At 45.5% G+C, this 27202-nt stretch overlaps 1 protein-coding gene across 3 annotated transcripts in view; it reads right to left on the reverse strand.

Moving 5' to 3' along the window:
• KATNIP (katanin interacting protein) overlaps positions 1-27202 on the reverse strand; it is a 192178-nt gene that overhangs the window by 93587 nt on the left and 71389 nt on the right. For all 3 annotated transcript variants that reach the window (XM_078440439.2, XM_078440440.2, XM_078440441.2), the window contains 2 exons: positions 23365-23493; positions 1318-1585 (listed from right to left, as the gene is read on the reverse strand). In XM_078440439.2, the coding sequence (XP_078296565.2) occupies positions 1318-1585; positions 23365-23493 (397 nt within the window). The remainder of the gene's footprint in view (positions 1-1317; positions 1586-23364; positions 23494-27202) is intronic.

A 27202-nucleotide genomic window follows, 5' to 3' on the forward strand; every position in this document is an offset into this window, starting at 1 on the left:
GTCTCTAAAGGGGTTAGTGAGGAAAAATGAGTCGCTGGCGCAATCTGCCTGGTGTCCTTGTAAGGAGAAGAGATGAGGACACACAGGCACACACAGAGGGCAGACCAGGTGAGGCCACAAGGGAGGAGATGCCCATGTCCAAGCCAAAGAGAGAGGCTGAAGGAGAAAACAACCTGCTGGCAGCCTGACCTTGGACTTCCAGCCTCCAGCACTGTAAGAAAATAAGTGTCTGTTGCTGTTTAAGCTCCTGGCGCATCTGTGGTACTTTGTTACGCGGCACGAGCAGACTGATACACTCTGTCTGATTTCAAACATTCCCTTGTTCCTCTTCCCTGAGGGTCACTCACGCTTCCCAGCTGGTTGGCCTTGATATTTGGTTCAGAGCATGTGGCACAGCCGGCTTGGAGAAGGATGTGCTCAGAATGGAGAGGGAAGATGGGCACAGACCAAGCCAGCTCGGGCCTGGGCACGGGGACTGTGGCAGGTAGGCCCCTCCCTGCCCCCCCATCAATTGTTTTCTCTACTCAATTTTCCAGGGTCCTTTCTGGAAAACCTCCCCTCGTGGACAGCCGCTGTTTCTGTCTGTCCTGCACGCTTCCTTCCTTCCTCAGATTTACCTTGACTTTCCCTTTGGAAACTACCTGTCCATGTGGTTTGGCTGGCAGTGACCGCACCCAAGGCCTTATTGGCTGGACCTGGTCCATCAGAGCCACAGTGACTAGTTCAGAGATGTGACCCGATGTGGGTTCAAGAGCCAGGCCTGGGACCTGCACTGGAGCTTTTGGGAAGAAAAATCCATTTTCTGAGGGAGGCATAAAGCCAGTGTCTCATTTCTGTGTCAGTTATGTGAAGAGCCCACCTCAGAAGGGTCTCAGGACAAATGAAGGCAGAGACGAGAGGGAGGAAGTGGAGGAGAGAGAAGCGGGGGGGGGGGGTGGGGGGGGCGGGGAGGAGGGGCCAAGAGTCCTATGACAGCCCTGGTCTCCTCCGCTCACCAAGCCAATCTAGTCCCTTTTGCTGAAGCCAGTATGCATTAGCCAGTTGGCATGCAGACCCTATTATACTTCCTACAATGCACAGGCTAGTCCCCCAAAAGTAGCTGCCAGACACCTGCTGTTTGGGATTTCAGGGTCATCTGTAGGCCTCTGGGAGCCTTTGTGTCTTGCGATCAGCAGACAGACCAGATGGACATACCTCCCTGGCCTGCGAGACGGTCTGCCCAAGACCGAACTCCTGAAGCCCTGCTGGAAATACAAGTCCTGCTCTTAGGCCCAGAGCCACCAAAGGCAAAGAAATGCCACATAAGGCAGAGCTCACTTTTGGAAGCTGGGTTAAATTCCAGCACCACGAGGGGGTCTGGGCCCCGGGGAGGGCGTCCTTCCATCTCCTGGTCCTTGGGAACGTCCTTCTGCACCGAGTCCCCACTGGAAGGGGCGGGGTCATCTCTGCGGTGGCCCCCCAGCACCTGCTCCTCGGGCTCTGGCTCCGAGAGCACATCTTCTTCGATAGAGTCATACTCCTCGCTGGAACCATCTTTTTGTTTCCTTTGTAGATTTACACTAAGTTCCAGGCTTTTTCTTAGCTCCTGCCAAAAGTCAAGAAGAGAGGCAAAAAATGAAATATGTTACTTTGAGGAGAACTCATCTGAAAATGGATCATTAGAACCGAGGGACTATTCCCAGCAAACGAACATTTACCAAAATCATCTTGACACACGTGTTGGCGTCGCTCGGAAGATACGAAAGGGACAAATGAGCCACTCTCCAGCAGGGCGGTAATTACAGTATGAATTGTGGTCACACGCCTGGGATGTCACTAAGAGTGTACGTGTGTGTGCGCGGGTGTGCGTCACAAGTGTTCTGGTTTGGGGCTCCTGTAAACAGACTGTGGGGTCCCACCTCCCCCCACATCAGCGTCTCCGATTCGGTGGGTCCTGAATGAGGCCCCAGGAGATGCGCTTCTAACGAGGTGATGTTAATGCTGCTGGTCCAGGGACCATACTTTGAATACGAGATCCCAAAGGCCTCCAAATGATCCTGAAATTCCAGACGGTAAAATGTCTGGCAGAGAGTTGTGGGGGGGGGCTATAAGAGTTGTGGGGGGGGCTATCCTATGTACTGAAGGATGTTTAGAAGCACCTAAGACGTCCTAAGATTTAGCTAGAATACTTTGACCATCTTAGATAAACCATTGTAAAAATACCCGACAGTAGAAATATAATGGACACCAAATGTGCTGCTTGTGGGGACTCGGGAAATAAGGAGCATGTTACGGAAACTAGGGGAGGGGGAGTCCCATGACGTAGCGGCAGGATCTTAGCCGAACTGTGTCTACGGCTATGTGAGAAGTAGTGCGTGGAACGGAGATTTGATGATGTGGGAAACTCTCAGCCTATCTAGGTTGCAAAGGATGCTAAAATGAGGAGATTCACGGTCAGAAAAACACGCTCGGGAGAGAAGCCTGAGCATGGCTGGACAACCTTTCGCTAGTTACTGGAAAAGGATCCAAAGTTTGGAGTATTCAATCATGCTGAGGGTTCTCTCGAGACATGGGACTCATGGATCCTTGGAGACATCTCAGCAGAAGCCAGGAATAGAGGGAAATTCTCCAGGAGAGATCTGTGAAGCAACCTCTTGTCTAATGGAGGGAATCCTAGAGACGTACATAGGAGACCATATGGTTTTTGAGAATGGCATACCAGTGCAAACACTGGCAGCTGGTACCAAACGGAAGAGAGGAAGGACGCAATACAAGCAGGCTTCCCACTCTCCAAATTCTACGGTCAGGAAGCATGAGGCTCTGTGCTGACAGTGTGGAGCCTGCTTGGGATTCACTTTCTCCCTCTCTCTCTCTCTCTGCGCCTCCCCTGCTCGTGTTCTCTCTCTCTCAAATAAAAATAAATAAAATTAAAAAAAAAAACCAGATCACTATGGCTCTTGGGTACCGAGTGGAATTTGAGAGGTGGGGCCAGGATGGAAACAGGGCACACAGGTACAGCAGAAGTGGGGGAAGGCGGAGGTGGCTGCGGAGGTGGGGACAGCAGGTGCATTTGGAGATGCGTTTTGGAGGCAGAGATGACAAACGATGGGCTAGAAATGAACAGGGTATATACACCCTTTGACCAAATCTCTCTGAGAATTATCCCTCAGTCCTAATATACGAAGGTCATGGAGGGATCCTTGATAATAGAGAATGATCTTGAGGGATCCTTGACAATGGAGAAGGAGCTCAATGTGCAACGAGAAGAGGTAGGTTCAATGGTGCATCGAGTGGCACCAACGGAGCCCTGAGCAGCCACCACAGAAAACGAGGTAGCTCTCGCGCCCTTACTCAGAAAGATAGGAAGACATAGGTTTAAGCAAAACCAAGCATGTCAAAAGATTCACAGGTAGGATACGTCCAATTGAAAAAAAATGGTTTCTGTGCACGTGTGCAAATATGCCTACAAACAGTCTGGAAAAATAGGGGCGCCTGGGTGGCTCGGTCGGTTAAGCGCCCGACCTCGGCTCAGGTCACGATCTCGCGGTTTGTGAGTTCGAGCCCCGCGTCAGGCTCTGTGCTGACAGCTCGGAGCCTGGAGCCTGTTTTGGATTCTGTGTCTCCCTCTCTCTCTCTCTCTCTCTCTCTCTCTCTCTCTCTCTCTGCCCCTTCCTCTGTTCACACTCTGTCTCTCTCTCTCTCTCTCAAAAATTAAAAAAAAAAATCCTAAAAAAGTCTGGAAAAATAGTCACCAAATTACTAACAGTGTTCTCTCTGGGGGTGGCATTATGGGAACTTTCTTCTCCATTTTGTTTTACTTTTTTTTTTATGTTTATTTATTTATTTTTGAGAGAGAGAGTCTGAACAGGGGAGGGGCAGAGAGAGAGGGAGAGAGAGAATCCCAAGCAGGCTCCACGCTTAGCGCAGAGCCCAACACAGGGGCTCAAACCCATGACTATGAGATCACGACCTGAACTGAAATCAAGAGTTGGATGCTCAACCGACTAAGCCACCCAGGAGCCCCTACTTATTTTCAGTTTTTTTTTTATTATTATAAGCACGTTTCCAACTTTGTAATTAGGAGAAAATGATATATTTATATTTATGTTTAAATCCTGTCCGTCACTCTGGCAAATAGGTAAATTCCCCACAGGAATGGTAGAGAGAGTGGGGTAGAGGACCCTGGACAGCCAGTTGTCCGAAAAGGAGCTGCTCTCCATCCCGGACCAAATCTTGTCCCCTCCAAAGAGTGACTCAGAAAAGCAGCAGCACCTAACTCCGGAAGATGACAGACCAAATGGACCAGATTTCAGAACAACAGACCATCGGGGCGCCTGGGTGGCTCAGTCAGTTGAGCGTCTGATTCTTGATTTTGATCATGATCCCAGGGTCATGGGACTGAGCCCGCGTCGGGCTCTGCACTGAGCAGGAAGCCTGCTTAGGATTCCGTCTCTCTTCCTCTGCCCCTCTCCCTTACTCGGGTGCTCTCTCTCTCTCTCTGTGTCTCTCATAAATAAAGAAAAAAGGAAGGAAGGAAGGAAGGAAGGAAGGAAGGAAGGAAGGAAGGAAGGAAAGAAGGAAAGAGAAAGAAAGAAAGAAAGAAAGAAAGAAAGAAAGAAAGAAAGAAAGAAAAGAAAAGCAGGCCACCAATTCTAACAGGAAGAAACTCAGGGAATATAGCACTCCCGAGCCTTTCTCAGGAAAAAAAAAAAAAACAACAAACCTCCCAGAACAAAATCCAAACAATGCACGGTGAAATCAAAATAAACAACATGGAGTTGGAGAATCTGTGGTAAAACATCTGACGGTAAACACGGAAGCCATTTAGAGACCAAATAAATACTAGACAATTACGCACACTTGGGTCATGGAACAGAATGCAATGCTCTAAACCTAAGGCCTTAGCTTGGCTAACAAAAGCCAGAAGACAGCAGGCAGTGTGGGCGGACCCCCGACCTCATTTTCCAGCCAGTCATTTCAAATCCATCTTTTTTTTTTTTTTAATTTTTTTTAATGTTTATTTATTTTTGAGAGACTGAGAGAGAGCATGAGCGTGGGGCGGGGGCGGGTAGGGGGACAGAGAGAGAGGAAGACACAGAATCTGAAGCCAGCTCCAGGCTCCGAGCTGTCAGCACAGAGCCCGACACGGGGCTCAAACCCATGAACCGTGAGATCATGACCTGAGCTGAAGTCTGGCGCTTAACCAACTAAGCCACCCGGGTGCCCCTTCAAATCCATCTTAAATGGAAACACAGAGTTTTTAAAAATGGCAACTCTAACCTGTAAATTTTTTTTTTTCGTAATTTATTAAACCGATGAAATATTTTTAAATTTTTAAAAAATGTTTATTTATTTTGAGAGAAAGAGAGGGAGAGGCAGGAAGACAGGAAGAGAGAATCCCAAGCAAGGTCCACACTGTGAGTGCAAAACCTGATGCAGGGCTTGAACTCACGAACCATGAAATCACGACCTGAGCCGAAATCAAGAGTCAGATGCTTAACCGACTGAGCCACCCAGGTGCCCCCTGATGAGATATTTTTAAAAACCTCTTGTGATCAAGAAATTTGAATTTTGGGGTGCCTGCGTGGCTCAGTTGGTTAAGTGTTCGACTTCAACTCAGGTCATGATCTCACGGTTTGTGAGTTCAGTCCCCACGTCGGGCTCTCTGCTGTTGGCACAGACCCTGCTTTGGATCCTCTGTCTCTCTGTCTCTCTCTCTCTTTGCCCCTCCCCTGCTCATGCAGAGCATGCTCGCTCTCTCTCTCTCTCAAAAATAAATAAACATTAAAAGAAAAAAAAGAAATTTGAATTCAATAATTCCTCCCATTTCAATTTGGTTTTTTGCTTTTGTTAAATTAGTGCAACTTTCAACGCCATAATTGTATTTACAAAATACATAGGAAAAAGAAGCCTAGATTCTGCACAGCTGGTATCTTCTTCACAAAGGAAAATAACACACTTGCTCGCACTGGATGAGCCAACTTTAGGAACCTATGCTCTTATGATGCCCACGTGATTCAAAACCATCTGTTCCAGGGCAAAGGGGAGACAGAGTAAGTAGCAATGCTCCCCCGGGAAAGCCGTTCAAAACCTTTCCATCTGGAAAGATGAAGACCTTGAACTGGTCGCTTTGAAAGCCAACCTGCCCATACTTCAAACGCATACCATGGAGGGGGATCTACTGGTTGCTTTGAAGCTGTCATCCAGAAATTCCTCTGTGAACACTAACTGTAGGGCTTTGCTTTACGATCTTGTGATTTCGGCGTTCAGTGTTGAAAAGTTTTTGTAAGTTTTTATTTATTTATTTTTGGGAGAGAGAGAGCCAGAGAGGAGAGAGCAGGGGAGGGGCGGAGTGGGAGGGGTAGAGAGAGAGAGGGACAGAGAGAGAATCCCAAGCAGGCTCCGTGTTGCCAGCACAGAGCCCGACCTGGGGCTCGAACTCACAAACCCTGAGCCGAAACAGGGTGGGACTCTTCACTGACTGAGCCAGCCAGGCGCCCCTCAGCGTTCGCTGTTGAAAATGTTAAGTTCACACCCTTGCGACAGAAAGCCCTCTGTACAGAGGCCAGGCGGTAAACACCACGGGTGGAGAACAAATCGGTCTCCTCCTCTCTGGAGAGCCAGGGGCGAGGCGGAGGAAGGAAGAGACACCAGACCACCAGCTAAAACGTGGCAGGGGTTTGACGGTCAGTGGATTAGTGCCTCACGTGCCTGATCGGCCTCCTTCTGCTGGGCTAGGAAGAGAGGGAACCCGGGCGCCACAAAACGTGAAATGTTTGCCGTAATAGTGACCATAACTGTAACATCAACAGCAGTAGCAGCTACGAATTACGAAGCTTTTGTTTCATACGGGCCACCAAGATAACCTCTCTACGCACCTTGTCTCATTGCTGCCCCTCACCATCCCGCTGGGTGCCCTTATCTTATAGGCTCAGGGCACCTATCTAAGTACCAGGGCGAGGTCACGCAGCCAGCCAATGGCAGGGCCCGTTTGAATGAATGACCGTCTTGACTCCAAAGTCTGGGCTCTTCACCACGTGCCCGTGTTTATTCCCTGCCCGGTACCAACGCGTCGGAAGCAAGTGGTCCCTCGAGCGGGATGAAAGCGAGGTGCTCAGTGGCTGTCCCCTGGTTTGCATGACAGACGCCTGTAAGAGCTTTTCACACAAAGCTGCCTTGAGGCCACTAAACATGTTGAAGTGCGTGCTAAGTGCTCGTGGATGAAGCATTAAACCTCTCACGACACTCAGAAAAGGGAACGGCTGGGTCTAGGTTCTGGGCCGGGGGTTCTGGGCCTGACTCCAGCCACCCTGTGTCCCCCGGCAAGACTCTGGGCCAAAAGCACCCCCCACGCCCACCCTGCTGATGTGGGAAAATGCGGCCTGGCGAGCTGACAAGGTTGCTGAAGGGTCGCAATGAGATAATAGCTATGAATCAGTGCTCCGTGATTGCTTTTCCAGAGGTCTTGCTTTTCCAGAAAATTTCAAATTGAGATGACAGCACGCTCACCTTTGTGTCTCAGACCCTACTGACTTTGCCTACGAGAAGATCGGACGTTTAGACCACGAAGCCGCAACAGATACGCTGACGGTTTTCGAGGAGAAGCAACAGACTCTGGGGTGGAGGTCACTGACCTGCAGCCAGTCCCCCTGCCCCCCCCCCCCTCCCCCCAGCAGTGTCTCTCACTTGGTTGGCAGAGTTATAAAATTGGGATCTGGAACGCTCGAAGTCTGGCCCACACAGTTAGTTGTAATAATTCCCACTCACGCCTACTGCCTTATACGAACCAGATTTATATTCATCTGCCTGGCCCAGAAAGGGTTTTTACCCCGCCTCAAGGGGTTAATCGACTCATTTGTTTTTCTTTTCACTCACTCGTTTATTCGACGAATATTTATTGTTGACTACGCTTATCCCAGTAAGTGCGTCTGACTGCTAAATATTAGGGATAGAGGAATGAACCAGGCGGACAGAGTATCTGTTCTCACGGAATTTCTAATCTGGCAACAAAAACAGCCATTTTAGAAGACATTACAGGTGCAACAGGCTTCGAGAGGCCAAACCTGGGGCTTGCCAGCCCACGCCTCAAAACTGGTGGCTCTTGGGTCACAAGCTTTCCAGAATAAAGTGACCTTTAGGGTCCACACCGTGTATTTTTAAAATCACCTTCCCCTACACCAATTCTGGAGAAACTATGGCAAGGAAAATCTGAGTCACATATTATATGCTTCAAATACCCGTGTGGTGTTTAGTTTTTGGTACTTTCTTACTGTCCCATTGAACCTTGGATTGTCTTTTACTAATTTTCATTCAAAGCTAAATTTATTTATGAAGCGCCTTGGAGTTCGGTCTCAAACATCTATCATTATGAAGAAATAAATCTATCCTTGCCTTAGGGAGTGGTGACGTAAGGGAAAGGGCAGGGGCCGTGGAGGCAGAAGGGCACTGCCTGTTTCCTTGGCCGTGAGGCACTTGGCAAACCTCTTGGCATTAGTGTGCCTCACCCAGGCCTGCCCAGAGCAGGGGCTGGTTGTAGGAAACTGCGCAGGGATGAGGGGATAGAGACAAAGTAACGAACAATGCTGCCAGCCGCCTAGAAACTTTGAGGAACCCTCTCCACCCCCAATCACAAACCAGTTAGAGATAAATGACAAGGAAGGGGCGCCTGGGTGGCTCAGTTGGTTAAGCGACCGACTCCATTTCGGCTGAGGTCATGATCTCACGGTTTGTGAGTCCGAACCCCTCTGACAAGCTCGGAGCCTGGAGCCGGCTTCGGATTCTGTGTCTCCCCCTCTCTCTGCCCCTCCCCTGCTCATGCTCTGTCTCTATATGTCTCTCAAAAATAAATAAATGTGAAAGAAAGAAAGAAAGAAAGAAAGAAAGAAAGAAAGAAAGAGAAATGACAATGAAGACACTATACACAGCAAAATTTGTAGGACAAGGACAAAGCAGTGCTCGGAGGAAAATGTATAGACTTAAAATTGTTATATTAGAAAACAAGATTCATATGTTAGATGTTATGTTAAATAATACGAAATAATGCAAAAATACCTAAGAAATCCTAAGCAGGCTACAAATGCAAGAAATGAACGACATCATTTATTCCACAAGCAATGCAGAGGTCGGTTATTCTTTCCTTTCGTTGAGACTGAAAACGATGCTTTAGTAACTCGGATACCATCCGGTGTCGTCACGTACAGAAACGCTCTCTTGGTTGAACGAATCGCTACATCTCGCACTTCTGGACCCGCGTTTCGTGGGCCGTTGGTGCCTGTTCAGCATCATTCCACATGAATCACTCCTGCACCGCTGGCCTTGTGCCGTCTGACCCTCCTGCCCGGGACCCTGCCTGATGCCATCGGCCAGGCTGTCCTTTGGTCTGAGCTGTCTAGATGGGCATCTCTGGGTGCGTTCAAGGGAACCTCGCCCCCTGATGGCTCTGAATACCAGGGAGGCTAACTCAAGTGCCACTGAGAACGGAGAAAGGGCGCCGCTTCCTGTCATCAGGAACAGACGAAGCTATCCAAACGGGAAGTTGCAAGCTGGTGGTCTCGGGCCAAACCAGCCATGCATTCTGTTTGCTCTATAGAAAATAATGAACCCGTCATCAACATTAAAAAAAAGCAAAAACAAAGCGGGGAGAAGCCGAACGCCAAGAAACCCAGACACCTGGCTTCTCTTAAAACTGGAAAGCCCTAGGGGCGCCTGGGTGGCGCAGTCGGTTAAGCGTCCGACTTCAGCCAGGTCACGATCTCGCGGTCCGTGAGTTCGAGCCCCGCGTCAGGCTCTGGGCTGATGGCTCGGAGCCTGGAGCCTGTTTCCGATTCTGTGTCTCCCTCTCTCTCTGCCCCTCCCCCGTTCATGCTCTGTCTCTCTCTGTCCCAAAAATAAAATAAAATAAAATAAAAACTGGAAAGCCCGGTACCCCTGGGCCCTTGTGTCCACACGACTGCCCAGCTGTGTCCACAGTGTTCTCTATATCCCCACCGCTCCCTGCCATGCCCGGACACCCAGGCCAAGGGCGGTGCTTGTTACTTGCCTGCCTCACTCCTGTCATTTAAAATACTCATTTCAGTTGGCACCATGTGCCAGCTATCCCAGTATTTCAGGATCCAAACTCCATCCCCCACGCTGATTTTTCTACCACAAGCAGCAAAGAGTCTTGTCAGCTTATGTGTTAGACTCCAAACTCTGACTCATAGTTTGGAAAATACTGTCACCGGGACGTGATGACTGAACTCAGCTTGTGTGGGCTGGCCGGGGTGCCTAATCAATATCTATACCAGCCCCTCGTTCACTGACCACATCAGCCAATGAGTCAATTCACTGGCTTAATGAAGATTTATTTGCAAACGGACTCTATGCCAGGCGCTTCTCTAGGGACCAGAGATCCTGCAGGCAGAGACGATGCACATCTCTGCCGTCATGAAGCTTAGATCTGGGGTGAGGGAAGGGTGTTGCAAGCCCTGAATATGTAACTTTCTTACTACCTACAGAAAGAGTCCCCGGGGTGAGTGGACACTCCATGAATATTATGTAACCTCCACTCCTACGGATATTGTCAGCAGGAACAGAGTTTTCCTATAAACTCCATCAAATCTTTACAATTTCAGAGCTGACAGGCACAGGAAATATCTAATCTACCCCTTCTTGGTGATTGAGAGGAAAGGACGTCCTGAAGGAGTGACACCTGGCCAAGGCCCCAAAGTTTATGTAAAGCCCAAAATACCCTCTCGAGGCTTACTGAATCTCAGCCACTAGCTCCTTTTGGCTCTGTGAAAAGGAGTCACAAGCTGCAACGTCTTCAGACGATGTAATGTAGCATAAAATGGCAATGGGAGGGTGAGTGTCACACATTAGGGAGCGGTGGGGACCAGGGCAGATGGGAGAGTGCGTGCTCAGAAGAAAAGTTTTCTAATTCAAAATAGAACAGGACTTCCAGGGAGGATGGCAGAGTAGGAGAGCTTTAAGCTCACTTCGTCTCCCACATACAACTAGATAACACCCGCATCGGTGTAAATAACCCAGAAAAAAATGACCCAAAGACCGGCAGAACAGGCGGCTAAATACAGAGAAGAGGACACGTCGAAGAAAGGAGGAAGAACAGAGACAGTCAGGAGCTAAACGCACCCGCAGGACTGTCCGTGAGAGGGACCGAGGGAGGGATGCTGTAGGTGCAGAGAAGGGAGAGAAACAGACCCTCGCACCAGGCACCCCAAGCGTGGGGAACCTGCACGGGGAAGATGAGTCCCCATAACATCTGGCTTTGAAAACCAGAGGGGCCAATCCTTGTGGGTTCTTATAACCGGTGAGACTTAATCACCTGGAACTTTAAAGATCAGTGGCTCAGCTCTGGGAGAACCAAGAAGGCGAGAGGAAACTGAGTTCCTGCCCTTAAAGAGACAGCACAACAAACATGCCTGTGGAGATACAGCGCAGAAGCAGCAGTTTGAAAAATGCCTGGGGTGTACATGAGGGAGACTTGTTTATTCATCTCAGAGTGTGGGCTGGAGGGGCAGGGACCTTTAGGAGGCTTCTCCAGGAACAAAGGAGATGGCCAGTGCCATTTCCCTCCCATGACCCCAGCCTGAACCTGTGGATGCCTGTGGGAAGGGCACAGTGCCAACAATTCCCACCTAGCTTGCTAACAGTGGGCTGGCCCCGACGTTCTCCTGTGGACACGCCCCTTCAATATGCCCTTGGCCGGAACCCGTCCAAAGTGTTGCCACCAGCCCGGTAGTGTGTAAACAGCCCCACAAGGGGCTAGTGGCACTAAAAGTGACTCCTGCCCCGGGGGCAGGGGGGAGATAACCACACACACCACTCCAACTGCAGACCCGGCAGCGGACTGCGGGCAGACATCCGGTCTGACCGCAGGCCCTGCCCACCAACAAAAGCTTCTTAGGGGACGACACAGGGAAAGCATCCTGCAGTTCAGTGCTACTGCATCTCTGGCAAATGCCTGGTCTGACTCAACCCAAGCCCCAGGTAGCCCCACGCTGGCCTACTAACAACACAGGGAACAAACCCTGCCCTAAACAGGCAAAGAGAGCCACTGAAGATAACTGGACTGAAGGGAACAGTGGCTCGGCCACAACAGGAGGGGGCATGTAACACATAGGAGACACCCCTGAAGCACCAGGTACCAGAAAACCGGGGACACTGAGCTGAGGGGTCACTGTAGGACCTCTTCTTCAAAAGGCCACTGCTTTCAAGAGCAAGAGATATAGCTGAGTTTTGTAACACGCAGAAACAGACACAGAGAGACAAAATGAGGAAGCAGAGGAATATTCCCAAATGAAAGAATGGGACAAAGTCACAGCAAGAGACATAAATGAAACAGAGAGGAGTAGCCTGCCTCGTAGAGAATTTCAAATAACGGTTCAAAAGATACTCACCGGACTTAAGAGTGGGGGGACTTCACTGAGACTCAACCAAGAGATAGGAAGCACAAATGAACAGATCAGAGGTGAAGAGCTCAATAACTGAAATGAGAAACACACTAGAGGGAATAAACATTAGACTAGAAGAAGGAGAAGAATGGATTAGTAAACTAGAGGACAGAGTCATGGAAAGCAATCGAGGTGAACAGGAGAGAGAGAAAAGAATAATAATAAAAAATGACAGTAGATTAAGGGAACTCGGCAACACCATCAAGCCTAATAACAGTCACAATACGGGGATCCCAGAAGGAGAAGAGAGAAAATTGATTTGAAGACATAATTGCTGAAAACCGGGGAGGCACAGAGAGCCCCCAACAAAAATCAACCCAGTGAGGTTCACCTCAAGACATGCAGTTATTAAAGTAGCAAAAAGTAGTGATGATGAGATAACTTTAAAAGCAGCAAAGGGGGCGCCTGGGTGGCTCAGTCGGTTAAGCGGCCGACTTCGGCTCAGGTCACGATCTCGCACTCTGTGAGTTCGAGCCCCACGTCGGGCTCTGTGCTGACAGCTCAGAGCCTGGAGCCTGTTTCAGATTCTGTGTCTCCCTCTCTCTCTGACCCTCCCCCGTTCATGCTCTGTCTCTCCCTGTCTCAAAAATAAATAAACGTTAAAAAAAAAAAATTTTAAAAGCAGCAAGGGAGAAATAGAAAAACATTCCATACTCACGGATTGGAAGAACTAATATTGTTAAAATGTTGATACTAATTCAAAGCAATTTACATATTCAATGCAATCCCTGTCAAATAACACCAGCATTCTTCACAGAGCTAGAACCAACAATCCTCAAATTTGAATGGAACCAGAAAAGACCCCGAATAGTCAAAGCAATGTTGAAAAAGAAAAACAAAGCTGGAGGCATCATAACTCCAGACTTCAAGCTACATCCCAAGGCTGTAATCATCAAGACAGTATGGTACTGGCACAAGAACAGACTCACAGATCAGTGGAACAGAATAGAGAACCCAGAAATGGAGACACAAATGTATGGCCTAATCTATGACAAAGCAGGAAAGAATATTCAATGGAAAAAAGATAGTCTCTTCAGCAAATGGTGTTGGCAAAACAGCGACACAGAAAAATGAACCTGGACCACTTTCTTACACCAGACACAAAAATAAACTCAAAATGGATGAAAGACCTAAATGTAAGACAGGAAGCCATCGAAAGCCTAGAGGAAAAAACAGGCAACAACCTCTTTGACCTCGGCTACACCAACTTCTTACCTGACTTGTCTCCAGAGGCAAGGGAAACAAAAGCAAAAATGAACTACTGGGACCTCATCAAGATAAAAAGCTTCTACACAGCTAAGGAAACGGTCAGTGAAACTAAAAGGCAAGCGACAGAATGGGAGAAGATATTTACAAATGACATATCAGATAAAGGGTTGGTACCCAAAATCTATAAAGAACTTACCAAACAACACCCGAAAAACAAATAATCCAGTGAAGAAATGGGCAAAAGACATGCATAGACACTTTTCCAAAGAAGACATCCAGATGGCCAACCAACACATGAAAAAATGCCCAACATCACTCTTCATCAGGAAGCTACAAATCAAAACCACAATGAGATACCACCCCACACTTGTCAGAATAGCTAACATTAACAACTCAGGAAACTACAGATGTTGGTGAGGATGTGGAAAAAGGGGAATTTGTACTGCTTTTCGGAATGCAAACCGGTGCACTCTGGAAAGCAGTATGGTGGCTCCTCAAAAAATTAAAAATAGAACTACCCTACAACCCAGCAATTGCACTACTAAGTATTTATCCAAAGGATAAAAAAAAAAAGCTAACTAGAAGGGCACATGCACCCCAATGTTCACAGCAGCACTACTGACAACAGCCAAATTATGGAAAGAGCCCAAATGTTCATTGACTGACAAATGGATAAAGAAGATGTTGTATACATATGGAATATTACTCGGTGATCAAAAGGGATGAAATTGTGCCATTTGCAACAATGTGGATGGAGCTAGAGTGTATTATATTAAGCGAATTAAGTCAGAAAAAGACAAATATCATATGATTTCACAAATATGTGGAATTTAAGAAACAACACAGATGAACATAGAGGAAGGGAGGCAAAAATAAGATAAAAACAGAGGGAGACAAACCATAAGAGACTCTTGAATACAGAGAACAAAGTGAGGGTTGCTGGAGGGGTACTGGGTGGGAGGATGGACATTAAGGAAGGCACCTGTTAGGATGAGCACTGGGTGTTATATGTAAGTGATGGATCACTAAATTCCATTCCTGGAAAAATAAAAATAAATAAAGACAAAAACTTTAAAATGTAAAAAGTAGCAAGGGAAAAGAAAACAGTCATGTACAAGGGAAACCCCAGAAGGCTTTCAGCAGATTTCTTAGCAGAGACCTCTTAGGCCAGAAAGAGTGGTATGATACATTCAAAGTGCTCAAAACAAAACAACCTGCCACCAAGGACACTCTATCCAGCAAGGCTATCATTCATAATAGAAGGAGAGATAAAGAGTTTCCTAGACAAAAGTTAAAGAAATTCATGACCACTAAACCAGCCCTACAAGAAATGTTAAAAGGGGACTCTTTGAGTGAAAAGGAAAGACCGGAAGTAAGAGTCAGAAAAGTAGGGAGCACAAAAACAGTAAAATTAAGTACGTCGGTAAAAATCAGTCAAGGGATTCACAAAATAAAAGGATGTGAAGTACGATACCATATACCCAAAACTGGGGGGGGGGGGGGGGGGCGGTGAGAGGATTAAAGAATGGGTTCAAACATAAGCAACCATCAACTTTATGATATAGAGTGCATATGCATAAGATGTTACATACAAATCTTTGATTTGGTAACCACAAACAAAAAAAAACCAGTAATAGCTAAGCAAAAAATAAAGAGAAAGGAATCCAAGTATACTAAAGAAAGCCAGCTAACAGTGAGAAAGAAAAAAAAAAGAGCAAGAGAAGAGTAAGAACGTACCTATCAACAATTACTTTGGAACAAATGGTCCAATGAAAAGACACAGGGTATCAGAGTGGATAAACAAACAAGACCCATCCATATGCTGCCTACAAGAGACTCATTTCAGACCTAAAGACACATGTAGCTTAAAAGGAAAGGGAAGGAAGAGCGTTTATCATGCAAGAGGAAGGGAAAAGAAAGCTTTGGGTAGCAGCAATACTTACATCAGACAAAACAGACTTTAAAACAAAGACTGTAACAAGAAACAAAGAAGGACACTATATAATCGTAAAGGGAACGATTCACCAAGAAGCTGTAACAATTATGAATATTTGCATACCCAACATAGGAGCACCCAAATACACAAAGCAGCTAATAACAAACATAAAGGAAGCAATTGATAGTAATATAATAATAGTAGGGGACTTTAACACCATACTTACATCAATGGATAGATCATCTAAACAGAAAGCAACAAGGAAACAGTGGCTTTGAATGACATTGGACCAGATGGATCTAACAGATATAATCAGAATATTACATCCTGAAGCGGCAGAATACCCAATCTTTTCAAATACACATAGAACATTTTCCAGAATAAGTCATCTATTAGGCCACAAAACAAGTCTCAACAAATTTAAAAAGATTGAAGTCATACCATGCATCTTTTCTGACCACAATGCTTTTGTAAAACTAGAAATGAACCATGAGGAAAAAAATCTAGAAAGAACAGAAATATATGGAGGTTAAATAACATGCTGCTAAACAGTGAATGGGCTAACCAAGAATTCAGAGGAAATAAAAAAATACATGGAGACAAGTGAAAATGAAAACACAAAGGCCCAAAACTCTTGGGATGCAGCAAAGCTGTTCCAAGAGGCAAGTTTATGGCAATACAGATCTACCTCAGAAAGCAAGCAAAATCTCAAATAAACAACCTAATCTTACACCTAAAGGAACTATAAAAAAGGACAAACAAAACCCAAAACCATAGAAGGAAGGAAATAACGAAAATTGGAGCACAAATAAATGAAATAGAAACTTAGAAAACAATAGAACGGATCAACGAAACCAGGAGCTGGTTCTTTGAAAAGGATCAACAAAATGGATATACCTAGCCAGACTCATCAGAGAGAGAGAGAGAGAGCGAGAGAGAGAGAAGACTCAGAGAAACAAAATCAGAAATGAAAGAGGAGAAATAACAACAGAAGGGCACCTGGGTGGCTCAGTTGGTTGAGCGTCCGACTTCAGCTCAGGTCACGATCTCACGGTTCGTGAGTTCAAGCCCCACACTGGGCTTTGTGCTGACAGCTCAGAGACTGGAGCCTGCTTCGGATTCTGTGTCTCACTCTCTCTCTGCCCCTCCCCTGCTCGTGCTCTGTCTCTCTCTCTCAAAAATAAATAATCATTAAAAAAGAAAGAAAGAACAACAGATACCACTGAAACACAAAGGATTATAAGAGAATATTATGCAAAATTATATCGACAAATTGGACAACCTAGAAGAAATGGATAAATTCCTAGAAACAGATAATCAACCTCCCAAAACTGAACCAGAGAGAAACAGAAATTTGAACAGACTGGGGTGCCTGGGTGGCTCAGTCAGTTGAGTGTCCAGCTTTGGCTCAGGCCATGATTTCACAGTTCATGAGTTCAAGCCCCACATTGGGCTCTGTGCTGATAACTCAGAGCCTGGAGCCTGCTTCAGATTCTGTGTCTCCCTCTCCTTCTCTGCCTCTACCCTGTTTGTGCTGTCTCTTGCTCTCAAAAACAAGAAGACATTAAAAAAAAAAAAAGAAAGAAAGGAAATTTGAACAGACTGATTACTAGCAATGAAATTGAATCAGTAATCAAAAAAACTTCCAACAAACAAGTGTCCAGGACCAGATGGCTTCACAGGTGAATTCCACCAAATATTTAAAGAATTAATAGCTATTCTTCTCAAAGAATAGAAGAAGGAAAACTGCCAGAAAAAAACAGAAGAGGAAGAAAAACTTCCAAATTCATTCTATGAGGCCAGCATTATCCTGACACCAAAACCAGATAAAGACACTACCAAAAAAAAAGAAAATTACAGGCCAATGTCTCTGATGAACACAGATGCAAAAATCCTCAACAAAATATTAGCAAACTGAATCCAACAATACCTTAAAGAAATCATTCACCACGATCAAATGGGATTAATTCCTGGGATGCAAGGTGGTTCAATACTCACAAATCAATCAACATGATACACTGCATCAACAAAAGAAAGGATCAAAACCATATGGTCATTTCAATTGATGCAGAAAAAGCATTTGACAAAGTACAATATTCATTCATGATAAAAACTGTCAAAGTAGGTTTAGAGGAAACATAACTCAACATAATAAAGGCCATATATGAAAAATTCACAGCTAACATCATCCTCTAAAACCTGAGAGCTTTTCCCCTAAGGTCAGGAACAAGACAGGGATGTCCACTCTCACCACTTTTATTCAACATAGTACTTTGAAGTCCTAGCCTAAGCAATCAGATAAGAAAAAGAAATAAAAGGCATCCAAACGGGTAAGGAAGAAATAAAACTTTCACTATTTGCAGATGACATGATACCATATAGAGAAAACCCTAAAGATTGCACTAAAAATCTACTAGCACTGATACATGAATGCAGTAAAGTCACAGGATACAAAATCAATACACACAAATATGTTGCATTTCTATACACTAACAATGAAATAGCAAAAAGAGAAATTAATAACCCCAATTACAATTGTACAAAAAATTAAAAAATACCTAGGAATAAAATTAACCGAGGGAGTGAAAGGCCTGTACTCTGAAAACTATAAAACACTGATGAAAGAATTTGAAAATGACACAAACAAATGGAAAGATATTCCATGCTCACAGATTGGAAGAACAAGTATTGTTAAAATGTCCATACCACTCAAAGCAATCTACAGATTTAATGCAAAACCCATCAAAATACCAACAGCATTCTTCACAGAACTAGAACAAATCATCTGAAAATTTGTAGGGAACCACAAAAGACCCTAAATAGCCAAAGCAGTCTTGAAAAAAACACAAAACTGGAGGTATCACATTCCCAGATTTCAAGATATGCTACAAAGCAGTAGTAATTAAAACAATATGGTACTGGCACAAAAACAGACACACAGATCGATGGATCAGAATAGAAAACCTAGAAATAAACCCACAATGTTATGGTCAATTAAACTCTGACAAAGTGCGCAAGAATATCTAATGGAAAAAAGACAATCTCTTCAACAAATGGTGTTGGGGAAACATAACAGCAACACTTTCAAAAGAATGGAACTGGACCTCTTTCTTACACCACACACAAAAATAAACTCGAAATGGATGTGAGACCTGAAACCATAAAAATCCTAGAAGAGAGTACAGGCAGCAATGTCTTTCTCGATATGTCTATAACCACTTCTTTCTAAATATGTCTCCTGAGGCAAGAGAAACAAAAGCAAAAATAAACTATTGGGACTTCGTCAAAACAAAAACCTTCTGCATAGCAGAGGAAACCATCAACAACACTTAAAACACAATGTATTGAATTGGAAAAGATATGTCTGCAAATGACATATCCAATAAAGGGGCAGTATCCAAAAATGTAAAGAACTGATACAACTCAACACCAGAAAGAAAGAAAGAAAGAAAGAAAGAAAGAAAGAAAGAAAGAAAGAAAGAAAGAACGAACCCAATACAAAATGGGCAGAAGACATGAACAGACACTTCTCCAAAGAAGACATCCAGATGGCCAACAGACACATGAAAAGATGCTCAACATCACTCATCAGGGAAATGCAAATCAAAACCACAATGAGAGATCGCCTCATACCTGTCAGAATGGCTGATATCAAAAACACAAGAAACCACAAATATTGTTGAGGATGTGGAGAAATGGGAAGTCTGCTGCACTGCTGGTGGGCATGCAAACTGGTACGGCCACTGTGGAAGACAGTATGGAGTTTCCTCAAAAAAGTAAAAATTGAATTGCCATATGATCCAGTAATCCCACTATTGGGTATTTACCCAAAGAATATGAAAACGCTAATTTACTAATTTGAAAAGATACAGGCACCTCTATGTTTATTGCAGCATTATTTACAATGGCCAAATTATGGAAGCAGCCCAAGTATCCACTGATAGATGAATGGATACACAAGAGTGTGTGAGTGTGTGTGTGTGTGTGTGTGTGTGTGTACACGTCTACACAATGGAATATTACTCATCCATAAAAAAGAATGAAATCTTGGGGTGCCTGGGTGGCTCGGTCGGTTAAGCGACCGGCTTCGGCTCAGGTCATGATCTCGCGGTCTGTGGGTTCGAGCCCCACGTCGGGCTCCGTGCTGACAGCTCGGAGCCTGGAGCCCGCTTTGGATTCTGTGTCTCCCTCTCTCTCTGCCCCTCCCCCGTTCATGTTCTGTCTCAAAAATAAATAAACATTAAAAAAAATAAAAAAAAAAAAAAGAATGAAATCTTCCCATTTGCAACAATACGGGTAGATTCAGAGGATACGGTGCTAAGTGAAATCAGTCAGGTAGAGAAAGTCCAATACCACGTGATTTTACTCATATGTGGAATTAAAACAAAACAAAACAAATGAACAAAGAAAAAAGAGACAAACCAGAAAACGGACTCTTAACTATAGAGAACAAACTGATGGTCACCAGAGGGGAGATGGGTGAATTAGGTGAAGGGTACACGTACGCACCTGAAACTAATTTAACGCTGCACGTTAACTACACTGGAATTAAAACAGAACAGCCAACAAGACACATCGGTGAGCTAAACCTGGCCCCCGCAGTCAGGGATCCAGGACCTCCCCGCTGGCCATACCTACTTCTTTAAAAAAAATTTTAATGTTTATTTATTTTTGAGACAGAGAGGCAGAGAGACAGAGTGTGAGCGGGAGAGGGACAGAGAGAGACGGAGACACAGAATCCGAAGCAGCCTCCAGGTTCTGAACTGTCAGCACAGAGCCCGACATGGGGCTCGAACCCACGAACTGCAAGACCGTGACCTGAGGCGAAGTTGGACACTTAACCTGCTGAGCCACCCAGGTGCCCCTGGCCACACCTATTTCTATTCATCATTGTATTTCTACCCTTATCCTGAATTCCAGCATAATTTTTTCAAGTCATAACTAATAAATCCTCTCCTACATGCCCCTATTTTCTCTGGGTTGCTTTTTTTTTTTCCTTTTCCAGTTTGAAACATACTTTGAACATGACCAAAGTGAGAAAAACAAAATGTGAAGGGTTCATATTCATTTTCTTAATATAATTATGTATTGATACAGTAACACAAAGTTAATTTCCTATCTAAAATTCATCTCTTTAATCAAAAACCTAAATAAAATAATTTTCTATGAAAATATTTCTAAAATACATTAAGACTTTCCTGTCTTCTTTAAAAGAGTGTGTTGAACATCACTTGGTCTTTTCTTGATACTAATGGTCAAAATTCTGGATAGAAATTGATCTATAATAGAGAAGATGCTGTCAGGAGCTATTATGGTTTTGTATCTTTCATTTGTTATTTTAAGCAATATCCTCTGTCACCAGAAGTATAGGATATGGTTTTGAAGACAAGGGCAGAGCCCCTCTCATCCTTTTCTGGCTTTTGTGAACCTCCTGGGTTTTTGTTGTTGTTTTATTTTGTTTTTTACTTTATAGTTATCCTAATTTTGTATGATGGAGATGAGATTCTAACTTTGAATTTTAAAGCTCCTTTTTTGGGGGGTGGGGGGGCGCCTGGGTGGCTCAGTCCGTTAAGCAACCGGCTCTTGCTTTCAGCTCAGGTCATGTTTTCATGGTTCATGAGTTCAAGCCCCACACTGGGCTCCACGCTAACACCACAGAGCCTGCTTGAGATTCTCTCTCTCCTTCTCTGCTGCTCGTATGCTCTGGGTCTCTCTCTCTCTCTTAGAATAAAATAAATAAACTTAAAGACTTTTAAACTTTTTTTTATAGTCCCCAGTTCCAACTCACAAAGTGCAAATTATCTCCAAAACTTTCCTTCTGTATGAGGTAAACTGAAATCTTCAGTCCTTCCGATTCACAATCACTGGGAATTCTTTTGTTAAAAACTATGCTATCTCCTATATACAACTTCTGTATCTTAAAAATTAGCTCTAAAATATGCATTTCAAATATTCTACACGATTCTTACAGAATCAAAAATTGAGATCCACAGCTGTCTTTTCCCTAAAACTGGGGTTCTCAAACATGGTGAAATGTTTGCAAAATGTGGGCTACTTCAAACAAACAAACATGCCTGAGCCCAAGCCCAGGATCAAAATCTGAACCTCTAGAAGATAGAACCTGTGCATTTGTGTTTATTTTATTTAGTTATTAGCTTTTTACTTTTTACGTTGTGCTTATTGTAGATTTCTTATGCTGTTTGTAAGAAATAACAGAGAGAGAGAGAGATTCTATGTACCCTTCAGTCAGTTTCCCCCATGGTAGCATCTTGCATAATTAAAGCACAAAAGCACAATCAGGAAATTGACATCAATATAATCCTACAGAGTTTTTAAAACTAGGTCTCCTTAAAAGGAAACTCTTCTCTTTTTCTCTTTGCTGATGCTTAGCTCTACTGAAGCGGCCTATCCCCCTCCTTAATGTGCTAGCTTTAAAAAAACAAACAAACTTTTTATTTTGAAAAAAAGGTAAAACCCACAGAAAATATATCTGAATACTATAATGGGAAGGGTATAATGAATACCCACATACCCTCCACCTACATTCATTGGTTCTTCACCAATTCTGGGCAGCCCTGAGAACTGGAGCCTTCTCTTACATAAACAGAACAGACAGAATTATCAAATTCAGGAAATTTAACAACCATACAATATTATCTAATATAATGTAGTTCATTTTCAAATTCGTTAATTTCCCAAAACCATCCTTAAATTTAGGGCAATTAGCACCCCCAACAGCTCCCTGCCCCCCGCCCCCCAACAAGGATCTCATGTGGGGTAACTGTGATATGCTGTTAGCCTCTTGTTTGTTTTTTTTTAATGTTTATTTATTTCTGAGACAGAGAGAGACACAGCATGAGTGGGGGAGGGGCAGAGAGAGAGGGAGACACAGAATCAGAAGCAGGCTCCAGGCTCTGAGGTGTCAGCGCAGAGCCCGATGCGGGGCTCGAACTCACAGACCGTGAGATCGTGACCTGAACCGAAGTCAGTTGCTCAACTGACTGAGCCACCCAGGCACCCCTGCTGGTAGCCTCTTTTATCTGGAATAACCTTTCTCACTTATGCCACTGGTAGTTTTGAAGCCTCCACGTGAGCTGTTTTGTAGACAGTCCCTCAATTTGGCTTTGTTTGGTTGTTTCCTCACTGGGTTTCATTTTTGAAAAGCATTGTTCGTCAACGTTCCCAGCTATGGGTTCACTGAGGAGATAGACACTCGGCAAAGGAGAGGTCTTCTCGATCATAAGCACAACTGACAGATGGCCACCTCTCAGCACCTTGCTTCCAGGCTGAACATCAATGATATTTACAAGACTGTGCCCCTCCAGAGAGCTGGGCACTTTGGGGAGCAAAAGCAGGCCAGCGCAATTCCCAGCCTAGGATTGTTAATTGCAAGGAATAAGGAGTCACGGGGTTGAGGTTTCCAGTCTGGGTTTCTCTGAGGGCTGGGTGAACAACATCCTTTCTCTCGTCCTCAGTTTCTCCAAACTACAAAATGAGGACGAAAGTACCTAGCAGTTAACTCACAGGGTTAATGCAGTGATGGATGTTCCACACTCAGCACGGTGCTTAGCACTTAGTAAATGTTCATCTAATGTGAGCTTCTACCCACATGAAAAACTAGATCATTAAGTCAAATCTCACATGTATTGTTTTAAACCTAACGGGTGGGCTAGAGGTTTTCTGTTAAAGCCAAATCCTGGTGTGATTTTCCTATCCTACAGCTCAGCTGCTTGGCTATGGCAAAGACCCTGGCCCTTCGTGGGGTTATGAGGCTGAAGTCCATCTTACCATTACATCCTGAATAGTTAAGAGGATCCTTTCTTTGTCTGCACTGCTGGCAGGGTCTGGTAATCCATGTGCATTCAGAAGGGAGACATTAAAATCACAGGGCGTGGTGCCCGTAGGAGACTTGGTACCCTAGGGGCAAGCAGAGAGAATGGGCGTGGTAAAAGCAATTTACGTCCCTGAAGATGCGCTGGGTCCCTCGTTCTCTCTGTTGGTCTCCATGCCTCCCGTCTGCCTCCTCACCATCCATCATTCTCGGCTCTCTCTCTCCCAAAGCTGAGCTGGTCAAACTCATCCCTGCCTTACCCACACCGCTGTAGACACACAGTTAGTAAAGAGACCAGGATTCAAACTCAGGGCACCAACAACCTAGACACTGGGCTCAGTGAGTACCGAGATACGGCCTCCACATCTTGCTGAATAAAGAAAGTGGGATATCAAATAGTGTGGATGGTATATAATCCCATGTATGTGAAAACAGCTATAAAAAGTGAAGGAAAAAATGGTTCTCACTTGAAAGTTATTTAAATGGTAATCCAAAACAGAAGTACCCAAGCAACGCGACGGGCTTAAAAACAATCTTTCATTGTTTAAGCCTCACCGTTGAAATTAATGAATGGCAAACTGGAGGGATTTGCTACAGGGCCCTCCCTGCTGGGAACCAGGTGGGATTCCCACTGGGGGATGCCTGGCCAGTGATGGCACCCTCTAATCTCCACGATTCCCATAGGTGGGTGACCCGTCATGGGCCTCGGCAGAGTCCACACGTGGTGGACCTACTGGGGGCACACAGGCTGTGAACAGGTCTTCAGTTGTTTGTATGTGTCAGCAAATAGCAATGACTTTAAAACATCGAATTGTAATTGTGGGCAAATATCCAGTTCATCCCACACCAGGGTCCACACAATGGAGGCATTCCAGAAGATGATGGGGCGGCCAAGTCTTCCCATCAACCCATCATGCTCGCAGGAAAAATCAAATAACTAAACTCAGGAATTACCACCACTCACTGGGGATGGGCCAGGACTGGAACATTCCAGATAAACCATCTCCTCTTGGATGTAATCAATACCTTTCATATGTTATGAATGTAAGAAATTTTTATTCTGGATGGATACACCCATCTATGACCTCTGGGGCAGTGGGATTATGAAAAGACTTTTATTTTCTTTGTATGGGTTGAATTTTATTTTTTTTAATTTTTATTTTTTATTTTAGACGGGGGGGGGAGGCGGGGGGAAGAGGGGTAGAGGGAGAGAAAGAGAGAATCCCAAGCAGGCTCCAGGCTCAGCGCGGAGCCCAAAGCAGGGCTCGATCCCACAACGCTGGGATCGCCACCTGAGCCGAAATCAAAGAGTCAGCCGCTCAACCGACTCAGCCACCCAGACGCCCCGATACATTGTTTATTGTCTGTCTTATCTTCGGTGTGTAGAACGGTACCTGGGATCTGTCGCGGGGACCAGGCACCTGCAGTGCACGCACCTGTGTAAGGGGACAGCCGCTCCTCAGCTCTGACCGCTGCTGTTACGTAAGGATCTGGCTCCCAAACAGTTCGGATTTTTCAAGAGAAGCCCCAAATTCCCATTTCGACATGGACTCTCCTGATTCTTAAATGTCAGCTAGTAATTCTTTCGAAAACACCGTGCAAGTCCATGGGCTGAGGCCAACGGAGCCTGTCTGCAGCATGCGGGTCTGCGAACTCGGAGCCCGCAAGAAATTGAAGATCACCAAGGGTATGATTGAAGGCAAACAGGCTGGTATGTTTCAACAGTGAAGGTCAGACGAAAAGTACACATGCGGACACGGATTTCCTTTTGCTCCCCCTCGGAGCTGCGCTTGCAAACAGTGTGAGGTGGCTGAGTATATTTAGCCACACGCTTTTCTTCTTCTTTTTTTTTTTTTTCCTCTCTAGTTCAGACTGCGTCTCTTAAGCCTTCTGCCTCGGCCGAAAACGCGTGTTACCATTTCACTCTTTCGCTTCGCGGGAAAATAACTCCGAGGGGAAATTGACCGTGAAGCCTTACAGAGTGCCCCCTCAAGATGGGGAGAAAAAGGAAAGAAGGAAATACAGTCAAGCGCTCACAGTGGAGACAAGGCAGGGCGGGCAGGGCAGGGCCATGCTGCTTCAGAGCGTGTGTGCACCCAGGAATGCTAATGGAGCTTACAGCTCGTGAGGGGCGGGCTGCCTTGTGCTGCAGGCAGCCTGGGGGCTTGCAAAGGAAGGAATATATGTTCACTTAACAGGAGGTACCAGAGGAGAAGAGGGAACTACCCCACTTTTTGCGCCGAAGGCATGCACACATTCCGTGCGGGGTGGGGGCGTGGCCGGGACTGGACCGGGCTGAACTTGGCTACAGACCAGCCTCCCAAACTGAAAGAAACTGATGGCTGTTGGCAGAGGCACGTGCTCAGACCCTGAGCCGGGCGCCATTCTGTTGTTCCAAAAGCAAGTGTGTACGTGTGTGAGCGCGTGTGCTGTGTTTGTGGTATGGGAGGTGGGTGTTAAAGGCAGTAAAGCCCACGCTAGAGTGTTGCCTACTGTAAAATCCCTTTAATACGGACTGGGTAGGAAACAAGGGCACTGGGTTAAGTCCATAAAACCAGCGCCACCCCCCCGCCCCCACCGGCCCCCTCCAGGAAGACAGAATTTCCAATTTACTTTTAGACTTTTGCAGCTGGGATGTGAAACAAAGCAACCCTTTGCTCTTTACCTGTCCTTCTTTTACGAGCAAAGAAGGAAATACAAACAGGCAAACGCAACACAAGAATGTTTCCTGGACAATATTCCCACTTTTATGAGTGCTTTGCAGTTCTTAAAGGCAGGGTTTGGTACGGGAGCGGCATTCAAAAGCAAGATTTGGGGGGCACCTGGGTAGCTCCGTCACTTAAGCTTCCGACTTCAGCTCAGGTCGTGATCTCACGGTTCGTGAGTTCGAGCCCTGTGTCCGGCTCTGTGCTGACAGCTCGCAGCCAGGAGCCTGCTTCGGATTCTGTGTCTCCCTCTCTCTCTGCCCCTCTCCTGCTTATGCTCTCTTTCTCTCTCACGCACACACAAATAAATAAACATTAAAAACAATTCTTTTTTTAAAAAAAGCAAGATTTTGTTCTTTTAGGGAGGCTATTGAATCTGCAGCCTGCACTCACAGCGGAACAAAGGCCTGGGGGATGGGACGGGGGATGGCCCGGGGCCTCTGTCCTGTGGCGTCCCGATAATTTTGCCATGGCGATGATCTATGCACTCATTCTATATATAAAAGCGATGCCCTCAGAATAAAACCCAGCTACCTGGACTCGCCCCTCACAGCCCCCTCCACTGCCCTGCCCGGGGCTCATCGTGCCCTGCCTGGTCTGCCCCACACTCCCACCTTGCTCATGCTGTGCCTGAGCCTCATGTCGTCTGTGCTTGCTGTTCCCTCTGCCTGCAATGCTTTTCCCACCAGGTTTCAGCTGAACTGTCACACCTGAAGGCAGCCTTCCTGCCCTCTCTGCCTTGTCTGACGCTGCCCTCTCTCCCACACTCTTCCACCTTCCTCTGTTTTCTTCGCAGAACGTGACCATACCTGCAATTGTTGCTTTCTTTATCTCTTGGTCTATTCTTTTTTTTTTTCAATTTTATTTTTTATTTCTTAAAACTTCCATCTAAGTTAGTGAGCATATAGTGCAACAATGATTTCCTTAGTGCTCCTTCCCGATTTAGCCCATGTCCCCTCCCACAACCCCTCCAGTAACCCTCTGTTTGTTCTCCATATTTAAGAGTCTCTTATGCTTTGTCCCCCTCCCTGTTTTTATACTACTTTTGTTTCCCTTCCCTTATGTTCATCTGTTTTGTCTCTTAAAGTCC

This window comes from Panthera onca, chromosome E3 (genome assembly GCF_046562875.1).
Source record: "Panthera onca isolate mPanOnc1 chromosome E3, mPanOnc1 haplotype 2, whole genome shotgun sequence".
Taxonomy (NCBI): domain Eukaryota; kingdom Metazoa; phylum Chordata; class Mammalia; order Carnivora; family Felidae; genus Panthera; species Panthera onca.